General features: G+C 44.4%; 3 protein-coding genes across 5 annotated transcripts in view; 2 read left to right on the top strand and 1 right to left on the bottom strand.

The window, feature by feature from the left end:
• LOC131104026 (dedicator of cytokinesis protein 3) overlaps positions 1–6,165 on the top strand; it is a 40,992-nt gene extending 34,827 nt beyond the window's left edge. The window contains exons 46-54 of one of the 2 annotated variants that reach the window (XM_058050715.2): positions 75–191; positions 300–421; positions 551–686; positions 1,883–1,964; positions 2,070–2,185; positions 2,274–2,358; positions 2,428–2,550; positions 3,634–3,716; positions 3,942–6,165. In XM_058050715.2, the coding sequence (XP_057906698.2) occupies positions 75–191; positions 300–421; positions 551–686; positions 1,883–1,964; positions 2,070–2,185; positions 2,274–2,358; positions 2,428–2,550; positions 3,634–3,716; positions 3,942–4,538 (1,461 nt within the window). In that variant the 3' untranslated portion in view covers positions 4,539–6,165. Of the gene's footprint in view, positions 1–74; positions 192–278; positions 422–550; positions 687–1,882; positions 1,965–2,069; positions 2,186–2,273; positions 2,359–2,427; positions 2,551–3,633; positions 3,717–3,941 lie in introns of both variants that reach the window. The other variant, XM_058050714.2, reaches the window with a different exon arrangement.
• A 403-nt stretch (positions 6,166–6,568) lies between these two features.
• Positions 6,569–16,943, top strand: part of LOC131104028 (dystroglycan 1-like) — a 76,458-nt gene continuing 66,083 nt past the window's right edge. For both annotated transcript variants that reach the window (XM_058050723.2, XM_078796809.1), the window contains exon 1: positions 6,569–6,759. The gene's annotated coding sequence lies outside the window, so the exon portion shown is untranslated. The remainder of the gene's footprint in view (positions 6,760–16,943) is intronic.
• The window catches only part of pcbp4 (poly(rC) binding protein 4), a 47,270-nt gene continuing 39,733 nt past the window's right edge, over positions 9,407–16,943 (bottom strand). The window contains exons 13-14 of the mRNA XM_058050726.2: positions 12,007–12,176; positions 9,407–10,345 (exon numbers count right to left, since the gene is read on the bottom strand). Coding sequence (XP_057906709.2) covers positions 10,006–10,345; positions 12,007–12,176 — 510 coding nt within the window. The 3' untranslated portion in view covers positions 9,407–10,005. The remainder of the gene's footprint in view (positions 10,346–12,006; positions 12,177–16,943) is intronic.

Here is a 16,943-nt window from a genome sequence, read left to right as displayed (position 1 = left end):
GAGATTCTACCCCATAGTTCGCAGCACGCACTCGCACATATAATATTAAGTCGCATGTTGACTTCCTGCTACAGGTGCACATTCTCGGAGTGGGTCTAGCTGTTCATGAGAAGCTGGTCCACCCGGAGATGCGACCCCTCCACAAAAAGCTAGTGGACCAGTTCCACATGATGAGGACAGGTTTACACCATGTGAGTTTCCCTTTTTCAATCAAATCGGTTACAATCAAATATTCTCTGCTCCTTGTACGGCTTGAGCAGTGTAAATATTCAGAGTAGTATATCTTCGGGGCCCAGCAGGGTATGCCCGGCACAGAGCGATTTGGCCCTGCCGGCTGCCCATCGGTCAACTCTCCCAGAGGACTCCTCTCCTCCCACAGCCACATGAGTCCTGAAAGTTTACGGCTTATGCATCGTCACAGGTCAGTCGCTCGATACGCCGAAACATTGTACCTGAAGTACAGTAAGAGTACGAGTAAATGCGATACACAACTTTCCATTGGAATACTCTTTAGAATAACGTTCAATACAACTGCTCGTGTCTCCTGCAGCCCTCTGAACCTGCAGGGTTCAATTCGTCACTCATCCTCCTCATTGTCATCCCACACGTCGAGTGAGGCAGGAAACCTCGCCATAATGACCGACGGTCTCATGGGGGAGCACCCCGAGGAGGCCATACACATGCAGGTTGGGCTCCAAATACAAATACACATTCACGGGTATTTGAATCGGTCTGGAAGTGTATTTTTACTTAGTGGATATTAGGAACACAAAGGAATTGGCCTGATTGTATAATACAATAGACCAGGGGTGGGCAAATATTTTGCCCACAATATTAAAAAAAAATTGTCCGGGGGGCCAGAACATATATTTAATACACACACACTATTTAATACCTATAATTTTCCTTGAATTATTTGTCTAATTTGATCTGTAAAAGTGTTATACTATCAGCTTTATGTTCATGTCCCTTTTTCAGAATCAGACCACATCAAACTATGTCATTTAATTTTACAGTTTTGTTGTTGTTTTTTTTTTTTACGAAATAAGACATCCGACTTGCATTTGAATCAGTCTGGAAGTGTATTTTTACTTAGTGGAGATATTAGGAACACAAAGGAATTGGCCTGATTGTATAATACAGTAGAATAGGAGAGTACACTCTATAACAGGGGTGGGAAAATATTTTGCCCATTTTGCCCACAATATTTAAAAAAATTGTCCGGGGGGCCAGAACATATATTTAACACACACACACTATTTAATACCTGTAATTTTCCTTGAATTATTTGTCTAATTTTATCTGTAAAAGTGTTATACTTTATGTTCTCATGTCCCTATGTAATTTAATTTTACAGTTTTGTTGTTTTTTTGTTTTTTTTTTTACTAAATAAGACATCCGAAGTCATGTTGCCAGTTTGTACGTTAAAATTTGAAATACTTAGAAAGCAACGGGCGGGCCAGATTCAAACGCTTGGTGGGCCGCATGTGGCCCCCGGGCCGTAGTTTGCCCACCCTTGCTCTATACAGTTGGACAGTAATAGAAGATGGTTGAGTTTGGTCAATGTTTTGTTTGGTACTGATTTCCCTTATTGCTCACTAGAATCGGTGGTCCTGAGAGAAGTAACTAGTAACTAGTAACTAGTAACTAGTAACTAGTAACTAGTAACTAGTAACTAGTAACTAGTTCCTGAGCAAGTCTTGTATTTACGGACCAAAATTTAGTTTTGAATTGATTTTGGGGAGTGCGTAGAATAGATAATCAGGAAACACTGTATCTGGGAATGCCGTAAACCGAGGACGGCCTGTAATTCCATTGTGTCCACCCATTTAGTATCCATCATTCCCACATCCTGCTTAATAACTTTTATTTGGCTTTGCAGCCCAGCCCCTCTTCCTCCAGCCTGAGCTCTGTACGTTCCAACTCCTCCCAAGTTATTAACTCGGCTCCCTCGAGTGCCAGAGGTATGTAACACGTGGAAAACACCGAGAGCTGTCTAGGGATGGAAATGGGAATTTCTGAACATGGACATGGTGTGATTATGACTTCCATGATTCTCACCTGTGCAGGTTCTCCATCATTGCCTGACAAGGCCAAACACAACAGGGAAGTGATGATACTGCTGCCGACTCACCGTGAGCGGGTCAACAACTCCATATACTACAACATGGCTGAAAACGGACAGGTAGGAAGGAAGGTGTACTGTGTAGTCCAGATGAACAGAGTTGTAAAAATAGCACTTCCCATGATGGCGGCATGTCTTCCGCTTCCAGAACAACCACATGCAGCGTGCCTTACTGCAGCAAGTTAGCCCCTGCAAGCCGTGTGCCGATCCTCACATGACTCTGCCAGAGAAAGGTGGCACACAAACGAGACAAAATGCTTATTCTTTGCTAGCATGTTGACATGTTTACGTATCGCACGCAGTGTTCCCCAACGCTCCCAGCAGTTGGAGCTTGGATGGGGAAAACAGGGAACAGGTATCCTACATGCCGACTTCTACCGGAGGGGTCATTATGCCTCCTGTCCCTCCCAGATCCTTCCCACCAGGTATGTGCGCCCCCCTTTTACTGCACAGTCATGGTTTTTATGATATACAGTATATCCCAACTATCTGCAGGTGAGAGGCGGGGTACACCCTGGACTGGTGGCCAGCCAATCCCAGGGCACATATAGACAAACAACCATTCACACTCACATTCATACCTATGGACAATTTGGAGTCGCTAATTAACCTAGCATGTTTTTGGAATGTGGGAGGAAACCGGAGTACCCGGAGAACATGCAAACTCCAAACAGACATGGCCGAGGGTGGAATTGAACCCTGGTCTCCTAGCTGTGAGGTCTGCACGCTAACCACTCGCGCGCCGTGCAGCCCCGAGAAAAAAACAAGATTTTTAAATTACCGGTAATTAGACTCTCATTCATTCATTCATTCTTTTTCTACTGCTTTTTATACCGCTTAGCCCTACCGCGGACATGCTGGAGCCTATCCCAGCCAATCACAGGGCACATATAGACAAACAACCATTCACACTCACATTCATACCTATGGACAATTTGGAGTGGCTAATTAACCTAGCATGTTTTTGGAATGTGGGAGGAAACCGGAGTACCCGGAGAAAACCCACACATGCACGGGGAGAACATGCAAACTCCACACAGAGATGGCCGAGGGGGGAATCAAACACTGGTCTCCTAGCTGTGTGGCCTCCATGCTAACCACTCGGGCACTTTGCAGCCTCAAAATTTCCATTAATTCGTGCTGGAGCCTATCCCAGCTGTCTTTGGGCGAGAGGCGGGGTACACCCTGGACTGGTGGCCAGCCAATCACAGGGCACATATAGACAAACAACCATTCACACTCACATTCATACCTATGGACAATTTGGAGTGGCCAATTAACCTAGCATGTTTTTGGAATGTGGGAGGAAACCGGAGTACCCGGAGAAAACCCACGCATGCACGGGGAGAACATGCAAACTCCACACAGATATGGCCGAGGGTGGAATCGAACTTGTGTCTCCTAGCTGTGTGGCCTGCACGCTAACCACTCGTCACACGCAGCTCATTCATTTGGCAGGAAAATAAAGAAGGATGTTTGTTTCCTTACCTAACTTTTCTCTTTCTTAGGGCACTTCCTGATGCATTGTGATGCATTCAACCACCAGAACAGCGACCCGCCACCTGCCCTTCCTGTCCGCTCACTTCGAAAGGTACAGACATTTTGGGAGCGTCATTATGTTGATGTACCACATGGTTCCTTTAAAATAACTTCCATTACTTCTAATTTCCTACGGAATTAAATGCATTGTTTTTATTCATTTGTTCATTTTCTACCGCTTATCCTCACGAGGGTCGGGCTGGGTGCTGGAGCCTATCACAGCTGTCTTTGGGTGAGAGTAATAACACATTCAATGTCACTGTCTCGCCCTTTCCAGTCTCCCCTCCACCCGATTCCCGGCTCCCCCACCAGTCCTCAGTCAGCTCTGGGGGGTAGTAACTCCACCCTGTCAGGCAGCGCCAGCAGCGGTGTTTCCTCCCTGAGCGAGAGTAACTTCGGCGGCCAGTATCCCGATCCCGGCCCCATCAGGAATGACGCCTTGGAGCCTCTTCCCAGCCACCTGTGGTCGCCCCCGGAGGAGTACCTGTCCTCTCCCTACCTGCACATTCACTACGGCACACCGGAAATGGACTCGGTGGACCCAGTCCGCCCCTTCCATTACCGCAGCCCCGCCTCCCACCCGCACCCTCACACTCACGCTCACCCCGGGCTGGAGAGCCACCCCCACGGGCCGGTGCCACACCACTACCCGGCCACCCACGGGCCTCATCACATTCCCTTCCGCAGGCCTCAGCCCCCCGCCGTTCCGCCCAAACCCTACCTGAGGGAGGGCTGCATCCCGGAAGAGGACCTGCAGCCTCAGCCCATCCCGCTGCCTCGCAGGATCTTCCACTCCCCCCATGGCCATCGGGACGAGCAGGCCAAGCACACCTGGGAGCAGTGCATCAGCGAGGAGCACGAGGAGGCGCAGTGATCACCGTTTCCCATTTCAACTAAGTTGTCAGGTGACAGAGTCGGAGTCCTCTCTGTTTTTTTTAATTCCGTGCATTTGAGGGTGAGGATGATGACGTGTCATTTAAAAAAAAAAAAGGAAAAAAGATATTGATTGTACACGCTTGTACAACCTGTCTGTGAGCATGTTTTCTATTTGAGAATAATACGACAACGGTGTTGTGAAGTATAGCGACCATGATCTCTCTTGTGCAGGATGAACATGAACTCACCACGCAGTGCCAGAGGGTTGCTATTCTCTGCTTGAAATGCTTCACATCCAGGAATTCTTATTTTGGTAAATTTGCTACATTGATAGTGTTTTCAAAGGCTTCTGGTCATTCTGTTTTTTCCAAACACTGTTAAGTGCTCCTTAATAGTGACTCATGTCAAACGCCGCACGCTCTTCTACGTGTTACGGCCAGACGCTCAGCAGGTCGCAAAGGCTGGAACGGCATCTCAAGGGACTGACTCTTCTCCATCTGTACCATGTGTATGGAACCTACCTAGTGAATGTATTCAGATGATCTATTTGTACAGCCCACCTTTTACAGACATGTTTTTGCTTTTCAAGTGCTTTTATTTCAGTCTTATCCGAGGACCTTATCCGAGAAGGCGGGTTGACAGGCTGTCTGGATTGAATCACTCCCAAAGCTGTCATGTGACGTGTTCCTCATGAATGAAGAATGGAATGGATCTCCACTTTACACCTCAGCTACCCCCTTTTTTTTTGGTTCGTTCTCCGTCCGTATTATATCAGACCATTTAAGCAGTGAGGGCTAAACCTGCATCCAAGCCCCCCCGACTCACTGAGTGAGCGTTGGAATCGCCTACTTGCCTTAAGTGCAATCTCATACAGTTACACCAAGATCGCCATTTTGTTCACTCCCGGAATGAAAACAAATATACTGGCTTTGTGATGTTTTTTTTTAGTAGCGTTGATATTTCTTCTCTCTCCTCATCGGTGTGGAAGCTAATCATGCCGTACGATTCGGACTCAAGTCCCAACAGACACTTTGTTGTTTATTTTCTCGGTGTTTCGTTGGCTTCATGGAGGCTTCATCACATTTCCAGCATCTATTTTTGTATGTGAGATCATGCGTGGTGTGAGCTTATCACAAAGGGCCCTCGTACTGCACGTGTAACTGTACTTTGTATGGAAAAAACAAAGAAACAAACAAAAAAAAAACACCATGTGAGTATCCACTCCGGATGTAATGAGGTGATATAACAATTTGAATTTTTCAATGTAAATTCTGTTCCTGTACATACAGCTGTATTGTGAGATATTTTTGAGAATTATTGCAGAGACCCAGGAAAGATTTATTGTTGTTTTAGTGTATATACATGTAATCCAGAGATCAATGTAATTGATAAATATCTATAATCAGTGTTTGAAAAAGGCAGAATTCATTAGACCGTGGCTGTCTCCAGCGTTCTTGACCATGAGTCTCATATAAATACTTTATACACTTTTCAATGTGCTTTCCTGTAAATATGGTGTTAGCATGATCGAACAGTGTTTGGTTGTAAAAGTGGTTTTCCTACTCCCATAAATGCTGTGGTATGGAATTCATTAACAATACCAAACAATAAAGACAATCTTTTATCAGCAATGACGTTTCTTGTTTTGCTAGTTTTCATTAGCTATGCGCTTATACCGCATGTTACCACTAGGGGGCGGTGTTTCTCTGGAAAACAACAGGACTTGGAGCCGTGCATAATTAAGAGTGTGTGAGATGTTATTTAATGCTGAGTACTAAGGGTGTGGAAAATAATCGATATTAATCGATACATCGATGCGCATGCGCGCCACTGGGTATGGACGCAATTGACGGGTGAAATCTAGATTAGTTTGTGGGTATCGGTAAAATCCGATTCAAGCGCCGTTTTATTAATGTTCAACTTCGCCCCATATGCTGTTCCCCAGGTGCAGTGAATGCATCATCGTTATTTGGCGTTTTGTATTGAATACTGACGGAAGCCGTGAGGCACACAAAACTACTAGTAAAACAGCATGGACGTTCACAGGCAAGCAGCAACGACAAAGTTTCTATATTTAACCCCCCCGCAACGTTTAAATGGTATGTTTGGAAACACTGAGGATTCTCAAAGACCGGAAAGCTCGACAAAACGTCCGTCATTTGCCAAGAATGCTGCGTTAAGAAGCCGTACAACAGCAGCAGACAAACCAAGCAAATCAGGTCAGAACCAAGTGGATCTTCCACTGCTTTCGATATTGTCCAGGAGCTATTGCCCCCCCCACAAAAACAATTTAAAAAGCGTATAAGTTGTTTTACACTTTCTGCCTCTTACTACTGTATTAGCCTAGCTGCTAGCTCATTCATATTAGCAGTATGTTTAACAGACAGGAATATAAACAAACATTGATTCCACTGTTGAAAGTGTCACTTTGTCGTTGCTGTACTGTATTTTTTACAGCAGTAATTGTTGTTTAGTAGCACTTTAGTAGAATTTACTTAATAAATACTTTTTGTAGAACCATACTGAATACCATTTTTTCCCTTTGCTTATTTGCATCATGTTGAATTGCATCATCATATCATATCGGATTGCATTGATTTCAACTAAATGATTATCGTATCGCATCGTAGAACATTCCATGTATCGTTAAAGTATCGTATCGCTGGCAGTGCATCGAAATGTGTATCGAATCGTCCTCACTGCTGAGATTCACACCCTTATTGAGTACCTTCAAAATAATAGATATTGTAGCGTCGCTGGGGACACTTCCTGGTTCCCAGCATGCTTTGCGGCACCGTCTATGTAAATAGCTCTTCAGTTTCTAGTTTAAAGTCACATAGTTGTTCTAGTTGTTATTATTCTACTCAACCAGTAAGCGTTTTATCTGCTTTTATGCTGAGCGACCACTTATGGTGAGATCGAACGTGCTGTGTTGTTGTTGTTCAAGGTGAGCTTTTATTCTTCTGCTCTCAAAAATAAAGTCTTCCTCTGTCATAAGACCCTCGAGCACTACAATATTATAAACTCCAAATGTTTTTCATCCAAGTATTAAAAATATAGTGTCAGTCATACCAGACATTTTTACTTATTACTATTATTATTATTACTTACATTTGGGTGGATTAAGTTGATACCTGAAGTGTCAGTGGGGTGGCCGCAGAGTGACATACATAGTTTTGTTACACACTGGTCTCCGTTACAGGTATGCTGGAGCCTATCCAAGCTGACTTGAAGCACCCTGGACTGGTGGCCAGCCAATCACAGGGCACATATAGACAAACAACCATTCACACTCACATTCATACCTATGGACAATTTGGAGTCGGCTAATTAACCTAGCATGTTTTTGGAATATGGGAGGAAAATTCCACATTCCACACTTCAGTCAGTGAAAACCGTGAAAACTCATTGTCATTGTACGAATACTTCTACACCAAGCTGCAAAAAAGGGCAGATAAGGTGAACGGATCTTCACTTCCTCCCCTGAGGAGGAGGATGCGGTGGTGCGTACAAAATGTAATTTCATAGCATCACCTCAGACCTTATTTTCCCATTCACATTCCTCTATGTGCTTTTTTATTATGGTTTTTTTTGCGTGCTTGAAGTACATCAGTTATTGGTTGCGATTTACACAGCAGGTATTTTTCTTTTCTATTTTTTTTCCACTACAGTTTCCCCTCAAAAACAGGAATCACCGCTGTGTGATTGACACTTTATTCCTGGTTGTGGATTACCTTTTTGGTAATGGTAATGGTTTAATTTCATTTGAACAGGCATCAGATTACAATTGAATGCATCCCATAATCAGTTCCCAGTTCCACATGTCCAAAAGGAGTAGGAAGAAGCAAAGCTTATTAAATCCTACCCCTCCATCTGGTACTTTTACAAACAGTAACTGTTACATTTGTTCACTTCCTGCTTTCCTAATATACTTTAAGTTTAAAAATTATTATTTTTTTTATTTTTAACTTTTTTTTATATATATAGCACATCATGACTGGTTCAAGACTCTTCATCCTTGTATTTAGCAAACATCAACTGCTTGTATTGTTTCTTGAATTGGCTCATCGTTGTGCATTGTTTGATTTCCTTACTCAATCCATTCCATAGTTTGATTCCACATACTGAAATGCTATGGCTAGCATAACGTAGTCCTAGCATAGAAGTGTTTCAAATGTACTTCTTCCCTGAGATCATATTTCTCCTCTCTTGTAGAGAAGTATTGGATGACATTTTTAGCTAATTGCTTATTTTTAGCCTTATGTATTATTTTAGCTGTTTGAAGATGAACTATATCAGCAAGTTGAAGTATTTGTGATTTTAGAAATAAGGAGTTAGTATGTTCTCTGTAGGCGGCATTATGAATTATCCTTACTGACCTTTTTTGCAGTACATTTAGCGAGTGAAGATTGCTTTTATAGTTATTAGCCCATATTTCCACACAATAAGTAAGATATGGTAGAACCAGAGAGCAATAAAGAGTGTGGAGTGATTTCCGATTGAGAACAAATTTTGCTTTGTTCGATATTGAAATATTTCTGGCCACCTTATGTTGTATATTTATAATATGAGGTTTCCGGCTCATATTTTCATCTATTGTGATCCCCAGAAATGTATTTTCCTACACACTTTCAATGTCTACACCGTCTATTTGTATGTGTCCTTTCTGCTGTTACCAAACAGCATGATTTTAGTTTTATTTAGGTTCAAGGAAATCTATTATCATTAAACCATCTTTTTAGCGTGACCATTTCTTCTCTGACCGTTTTAATGATCGTTTTGCGACACTGATCGAACAGAGGTTTGGTTTAAATTTACTGTTTATACACGCGTCATCATGACAAAGCAGTAAGGACACGAAACCTGTCAGGAAACAAAGACTTTTAATACATGAAACAATACTAATAAATAAAGATGAAACGAGTGCACAATCAAAAGAAAATCCAACAAAAGAAAGGAAACACTGAACAGTCAAGTACAGTACCATAAAAACAAATTCCCCCCAGACATTTACAAATTTTCTTAAAAACTTCCAGAGGCAAACATAGACGTATAAAAGCATCATACAGTTGGGGTATTTTGTCATCTGAGTATAATTTACAAACTATTAGGATAAATACTGATGGTTGACCTCCAACGTGAGACACGCATGTGAAAAGACGTTTCAACATGTGTGACTCAGGTGGGCTTCAAGCCCTTTTTCCATATTTTGACGTAATAGATCAATAACAGTGACGTGACGATGACGGCAGCCCACCGATTTGACGTGAAACTCACATTGGGTTTATAACGGTAAATGATTGGAAAAGCTTTGCTCCGTTGGTCTCTTCTCTGTTGGTGCATCATAGAACCAAAGTCAAGGGCGTCGCTGCCTCTGAGGGCTATGGCTACATCAGGCGTTTGCGGAAGAACATGAACGGCTGTCCTTCATCCGGCTCCCCAGGCGTGGACCCACGGGGGCTTCATCAGTAGGGGGCAAACTTCTGTCTCTCTGGCTTTTTGATGCAATTGGCTGAGGAGATTTTGGCCGTGTAGGCCGCCAGGGTGCTGTGGGAAGGTGCCGCCGTGACCGCCGCCACGGCGGGGGCCGGGCTGGATAGAGTCAGAAAGGGGACGGACTTCATTCCCAGCAGGCCGGAGAGGGGCACGGCGCCGTACGGGGCGCCCAGAACGTGAGCCGGGGCCAGGGTGGCCAGGGTGGGCGCAGGAGACGCGGCCGGGGACGCCGGCTGGGTGAAGGCCATGTTGAGGTCGACCGGCGCTGCGATGGTGGCGGCCTGGGCTGTGGATTTGGCTGTCTCTAAACTGGGAGGACACAAGGCGGGAGGGAGCGGAGACATGCGGCCGGGACGGGAATGAAGATTAGCGGATTATGCTGTTGCCCCAACACTCACTTCGTTGACAGTCATGAAAACCTTGCCAGAAGGCAAACGGCCAATAGGCTGATAGCCGGCGAAAATCAAGTACCACATGCTCCCGAAATGGGGGATGTTTGTTCACAGGATTACGCAAAAAGACTGAACAATAATACCAAATACTGGTAGTATTTTTCTAGCATAGCGGCTATTGTAATTGCACTGCTTCGCAAGGGACAGGAAATGTGTTCACTGTAAATATAGCTGTTTTTATTTTAAAAATACTCTATCATTTAACATGAAATTTAAAAAATTAGTACAAAAATTTCAAGAATGAAGCCAAACTATAAAGAAAAAACCTTCACTATCTGTTATATAATAAAAAAAGTAGTAATTTAATAATATTGGAATATTATGAGGAAAAATAACATCATCATTTTAGTACCATAAAGTTGAAAAGTTCATTCATTCATTCATTTTCTACAGCTTAATCCTCACTAGGGTCACGGGTATGCTGGAGCCTATCCCAGCTGTCTTCGGGCGAGAGGCGGGGTCCACCCCGGACTGGTGGCCAGCCAATCACAGGGCACATATAGACATTATACACAAATATAGAATGAACTCCTCGCATCATTGGCGCAACTTGGCTCGCGCCATTGCATTCCAGTGGATTCCAATAGACGGATTATTTGCGACATTTTGTTCCACTGGGTGGACACGTCGCGCCGATTGCTTGATGTGGCGTGACAAAAATTGTAAACATTTTGAAATTTTCTTGCCGCCAAACTCAATTTTTGCCGCCGTTACGCGCCACCACGAGCCAGTTGGGAAGCAGTTTGAGCCACTGCATGCCACTAGGCACCTTATTGGCGACACTCGGCGCCATTGCAAATTGCATTGGCACGGCCCAGTGGACTCTTAGCATAACAAAACAAGGATAAGGATTTTCATTCATTCATTCGTTTTCTAGCGCTTATCTTCGCGGGGGTGCTGGAGCCTATCCCAGCTGTCTTAGGGCGAGAGGCGGGTGTACACCCTGGACTGGTGGCCAGCCAATCACAGGGCACATATAGACAAACAACCATTCACACTCACATTCATACCTATGGACAATTTGGAGTCGCCAATTAACCTAGCATTTTTTTTGGAGTTGAACTCGGGTCTCCCAGCTGTGAGGCCTGTGTGCTAACCACTCGATAAGGATAAGGATTTTGTGATTAAAAAAAACACAGTTGGACTCAAGTGATATTAACACATAATAACCTTAATGAGAATTTATGACATTTATTGTTGTTTTTATTGTTGAGAGGAGAATGTATGAAGACAATTTGATCTAATATTTTCCAGGTTTTCTTCCATTTATGGATTCATTCATGTCCATTGTTCAAACGCCTCAGCTCCACTCTAAATATTTCATTCCATCAAAACATTGCCAATAAACACAGCCGTGCTTTTACTGTTTCCCTCAGGCTCAATTACCGGTCATACAAGGACGTACCTCGTTATCACTTGGGACTACAGCATGACCTTTGACCCTTTTAAGGGTGCTGCACCCCCCTCCCCCCCAACAGGCCTGGGCTCTGATTGATTTGATTACCCGTGACCACTTACCAGGAGGTAATGAGGTACTGGGCCAAGTTGATGCTGACTGGGGTTCCTGTGATGGTGACATGGCGGTCGCTTGTCCCGTCCAGTTGGCTGCCGATTTTGATCTGGGCTCCCGACACCTGCCTGATCTCGTTGATCTTGGTGCCCTGACGGCCGATGATGGAGCCGATCAGCTGTAGGAAAAGACAGCGGCGGTGAGACGGATGTGGAAAAATGGATGACTAAGGATAACGGGATAGATGATTGACAGGGAATTCATTATGAATATCTCTATGCGGAGTTTGCTTTCCCATTGAGTGTACAGCTGGGATAGGCTCCAGCATAGAAAATGTATTGTTGGAATGATGTGGCGTTTGTGTGTTCAGCGGACAGACTGTAAATCCAGCCTTCCCAGAGGAAAACAACAGTACTAAATCACATCAGCTGACATCAGGCAAAGCACTTCAAGTATTGCAACAACATTGTTTGTCCTCAAGTGAGTTGCTCATCCATCCATCCATCCATCCATCCATCCATCCATCCATCCATCCATCCATCCATCCATCCATCCATCCATCCATCAAGCATGTCAAAAGCATTTTTTTTAACTCTTCCGGGGTCGGGCTTAATTGCCTCTGAGTGAGTACAGGCCGAAGAGAAGACAGAAGGCACATTTGCCTCTCATTAATCCGAGTGGCTAAAAGGTTATTGATTTCTCTGAGTGCCGGCGACTTCCCAAACAAATGACTTCCCAAACGTAGACCACTGAGAAGCATCTTTGCACTAATGGAAAACATCATGGAAGAATACCGTAAGTTAGATATCTCTAGCCACGTTTACATGGACCCAAATATTACAATTCCATTCGGGTTACGGAAAGAATGGAACCTTTGTATACACCTCATTCCCAAAGAAAATGAATATATAATGGGATTCACAGGGGCGGAATATTCTTTTCCCCAATCTGATTGAGGTATCTTGTACCCGCGCAATCGGCAATCGGCAATCGGCACTGGACTGCTAAGGAAAGTTTGTTTTTGATTCAAACTAAATTTCGAAAAACTGGCAATACGGAGTTATTCCAACAAGAAAAAAACAAGAAAAACTCCAGGAAGTCGGTATCACGTGATGTTGGTGTTTACGTTTTACTGGGCATGCCCCATTGACTATTCTGGTTGATTATAGCACTGCATGTAGACACGCCATTGGAATATTCCTTTCCATGTATACTATTGCTTTCGGAAAGATTCCATTCAGAAAAAAAAAACTCCTCATGTAAACGTGGCTAGTGACGTGCAGTCAGGTGAGATCATGATGAAAAATGTCAAAATAAATGATCATGATTCATATAGTCATATAGTGTGAAATGCCGTTTTTTTCTCTTGCTGGGAATCACCAACTCCAACCACTTCTGCCTGAGCTTAGATGTCCCGGGCGCTATCGCTAACAATCATAAACAGAGCAAAGCGAAGGGCAGTCCCAGAGTTTATCTGCCTTACAGCACATGCCCATATAAGGAAACCCCGGCTTACTGTGATGTCACAGGGAGCCAGTGGAAAAACTCCTCATGTAAACATTGCTAGTGACGTGCAGTCAGGCGAGCCAGGTGAGATCATGATGAAAAATGTCAAAATAAATGATCATGATTCATATAGTCATATAGTGTCAAATGCCGTTTTAATTTTAAAATTAATTTTAATATTTGCTGGGAATCACCAACTCCAACCACTTCTGCCTGAGCTTAGATTTCCCGGGCGCTATCGCTAACAATCATAAACAGAGCAAAGCGAAAGGCAGTCCTAGAGTTTATCTGCCTTACAGCACATGCCCATATAAGGAAACCCCGGCTTACTGTGATGTCACAGGGAGCCAGTGGAAAAACTCCTCATGTAAACGTGGCTTATGAGGCATTCCCCTCAGCTTCAACGAGTTTCAACGTGTTCCAAAAATACACGTTTCACCCAAAGCGGACGCCGGCTTCCCACCAACAATAGATACTGCGGTGCACGGGGCTCAAGTGCCGGGTGTCAGGGTTCAGTGGCTGCCGTGTGCAACCAGATATGCAGCAGGACGGGACGGGAGGGTGCGCAGACAGTGATGGAGCGCTCGTAGTATGTGTGTGTTGGCAGCTTAGCAGCAGCTGACGCGTGGGCCCAAATACACAAACACACGCGCCGCCCCAACGCCCGCTCTGCATTTGGAATTCCTTTGGGTGGACGTCAGCGGCCTGTTGGGTAAAGTCTGATTCGTCACCCGTTTGCTCTGTCTGGCTATTCTCGTCTCGAAGGGCGGTGGGCTGCGACACGGAGAACACACGGCCTAAAAAAAGAGTAACTCCGGAGACAATGGCCACCGCAGAGCCCGTATAACCGATAACACCTCCACCCACCCGGGGGCTCGCAATCTCCTCTGGCCTCTTTTACTGCAGCTGTCAATAGATGCCAGCTGTCACCAAGTTTGGTGCAAATGGCGGCAGCATTCCTCCTAAAAGCCCCAAGCAACGCAGTATTGATGCCGCGTGCACGTACGCCGCGTAGTACACTTCCTGCTGAGCTAGCCGTCGCGGAGAACACAGGAAGAAGGATGCCATAACGGAGGCTGCAGCCATTTCTCTTCTGGCTAAATCTTTGCAGTGCTTAAGTATGCTATCCTGTTCACTGGTGTAAGCACTTTTTTTAATGCATCACTGTGTGCGCACGCCACGGCGTTCACCCCGCAGAGCGAGAACCTTATTGTGCAAGATGGGGGGGGGGTTGCGTGGTGGTGATGGAGGACAGAGGCTCAGTCCTGCCGATAAGTCCTCTCTTGTGGAACAATGGACCGAGCTCACACCTGCCCCCGTCACGTATGGAAGTGGAATCCCTCATTACACTGATGGATTGTACCACTTGCCATGTGGGGGTAGCCTGTGGAGGGAAAAGCTTTCGGAGCATTTTAGAAATGTGCCTGAAGGTCTGAAGGGTTTTGACTGTACGACGTTTTTCAGCCATTTTAGGCATCATGGAGGAATAAGCAAATAAGGCACACATTTGGAGCTACTCGTTACTGAGTCCTAATTAGGATGTTTTTGTTCTGGTTTGGAGGCTTTTTGGTCATTTTTTTAGAAATCATCAGCTGATAAACAACCTTATTTCACTTCACTCATAAATTAATTCAGCTGTCTTCGGACACCCTGGACTGGTGGCCAGCCAATCACAGGGCACATATAGACAAACAACCATTCACACTCACATACCTATGGACAATTTGGAATTAGCCAATTAACCTAGCATGTTTTTGGAATGTGGGAGGAAACCGGAGTACCCGGAGAAAACCCACGCATGCACGGGGAGAACATGCAAACTCCACACAGAGATGGCCGAGGGTGGAATCGAACCCTTGTCTCCTAGCTGTGAGGTCTGCGTGTTTTTTTGTCACACTTCTTGCTTTTGGATATTGTAGATCCCGTGTGGCTTCTTCGGGCTGGGCCCGGCCGGGCCCCACGGGTGAAGGCCCGACCACCAGCCCCTCCCCTGGGCCTGGCTCCAGGGTGAGGCCCCGGTATCCCAAAGTAGTATTTAATTATAAAAAAAAAACATTCAATAAAATATAATGGAATATGATTTCATATTCTGCACGACGGATGAGTGGTTAACTCGCAGGCCACATAGCTAGGAGACCCGAGTTCGATTCCACCTTCGGCCATCTCTGTGTGGAGTTTGCATGTTCTCCCCGTGCATGTGTGGGTTTTCTCCGGGTACTCCGGTTTCCTCCCACATTCCAAAAAAAACATGCTAGGTTAATTAGCCACTCCAAATTGTCCATAGGTATGAATGTGAGTGTGAATGGTTGTTTGTCTATATGTGCCCTGGGATTGGCTGGCCTCTCGCTGGGATAGGCTCCAGCATGCCTACGACCCTTGTGAGGATAAGCGTTAGAAAATGAAAGTACTGCATTATTTTATTCAAAAAACAATATAGTTAGAAATCATACAGTTTTTAATGAAAAGTAGCATTTTGTCCCACTTTGCTTGACAGCAATAGAATGTATCTTATAACTTAGGCCAATACTAGTACTACTACTGTATTTAAAAATAAAAATCTTTAACCTCACATTTGATTCCAAAAGCCGGTATTGTGTAGGAATGCAGAAAGGTACGATTTGATATATATTTGCTCGATACACAACTAACTATACAGTTACTGTATTGTATATATTAATGTATTACTTACTGAGAAATGAATAAGATAGGTGAAACAAAAATGGACTCTAATCCCTCCACTGCCAAGTACAAGTACGCTCCACGACCCCTCATCTCGCTCACGTTAGCGTCTGCTCAAAAAAAGTAAATACCCTTTGAAGCTACTTTTTTGTGACCCAATTTCCAAAGACTTATTTCCTCTGTGAGATGGAACGAGCTTGCAGCCGAGAGGCGCAGCCGGTGGAGGAAAGTCAGGGAAAGATGCGCCGACACAATGTTGGGTTTCATCCTTTCATGGGATTAAGAGAAATGTAAGGAAAGCAAGCATTCCTCCTCCTTTTGGAATTTCTTGGCAACATTTATTTGTAAAGATTGACTTTTCTTCTCACGGTGGGCGTCATACTGATACTGATAATGATACCGGAAATAAAAATGAATCGATAATGAATTTCATTGTATGATTGAGCTTTAAAAAAAAAACAAACAAAAAAAAAAAAGAATTCCGAATGCTGAAGTGACTTTTTGTGCTCAGATTGAAGAGACATTTTATGAAAAGATAAATCCTGGCGGAGGCTAACTGACGACAGAACGGTCTGTTTCCTTATTGGCTAGTTTGACGGCAGACGGCTTCTAAGTAGGTCAGGGAACATGAGAGGATTTACACAGCACTCACGGGAGCCACTAGAAGACGCTGCAATGCAGCCCGTACAATCATGCAAAAGGATCCGTATCAGCTAAAAACCCTTTAACCTTGGATTAGGCTGAAGTTAAAATAATCAAC

Source organism: Doryrhamphus excisus, linkage group LG15 (genome assembly GCF_037039965.1).
Source record: "Doryrhamphus excisus strain RoL-2023G ecotype Guam linkage group LG15, RoL_Dexc_Guam_v1.1, whole genome shotgun sequence".
Taxonomy (NCBI): Eukaryota; Metazoa; Chordata; class Actinopteri; order Syngnathiformes; family Syngnathidae; genus Doryrhamphus; species Doryrhamphus excisus.
This window is presented reverse-complemented; position numbering and strand designations above follow the sequence as displayed.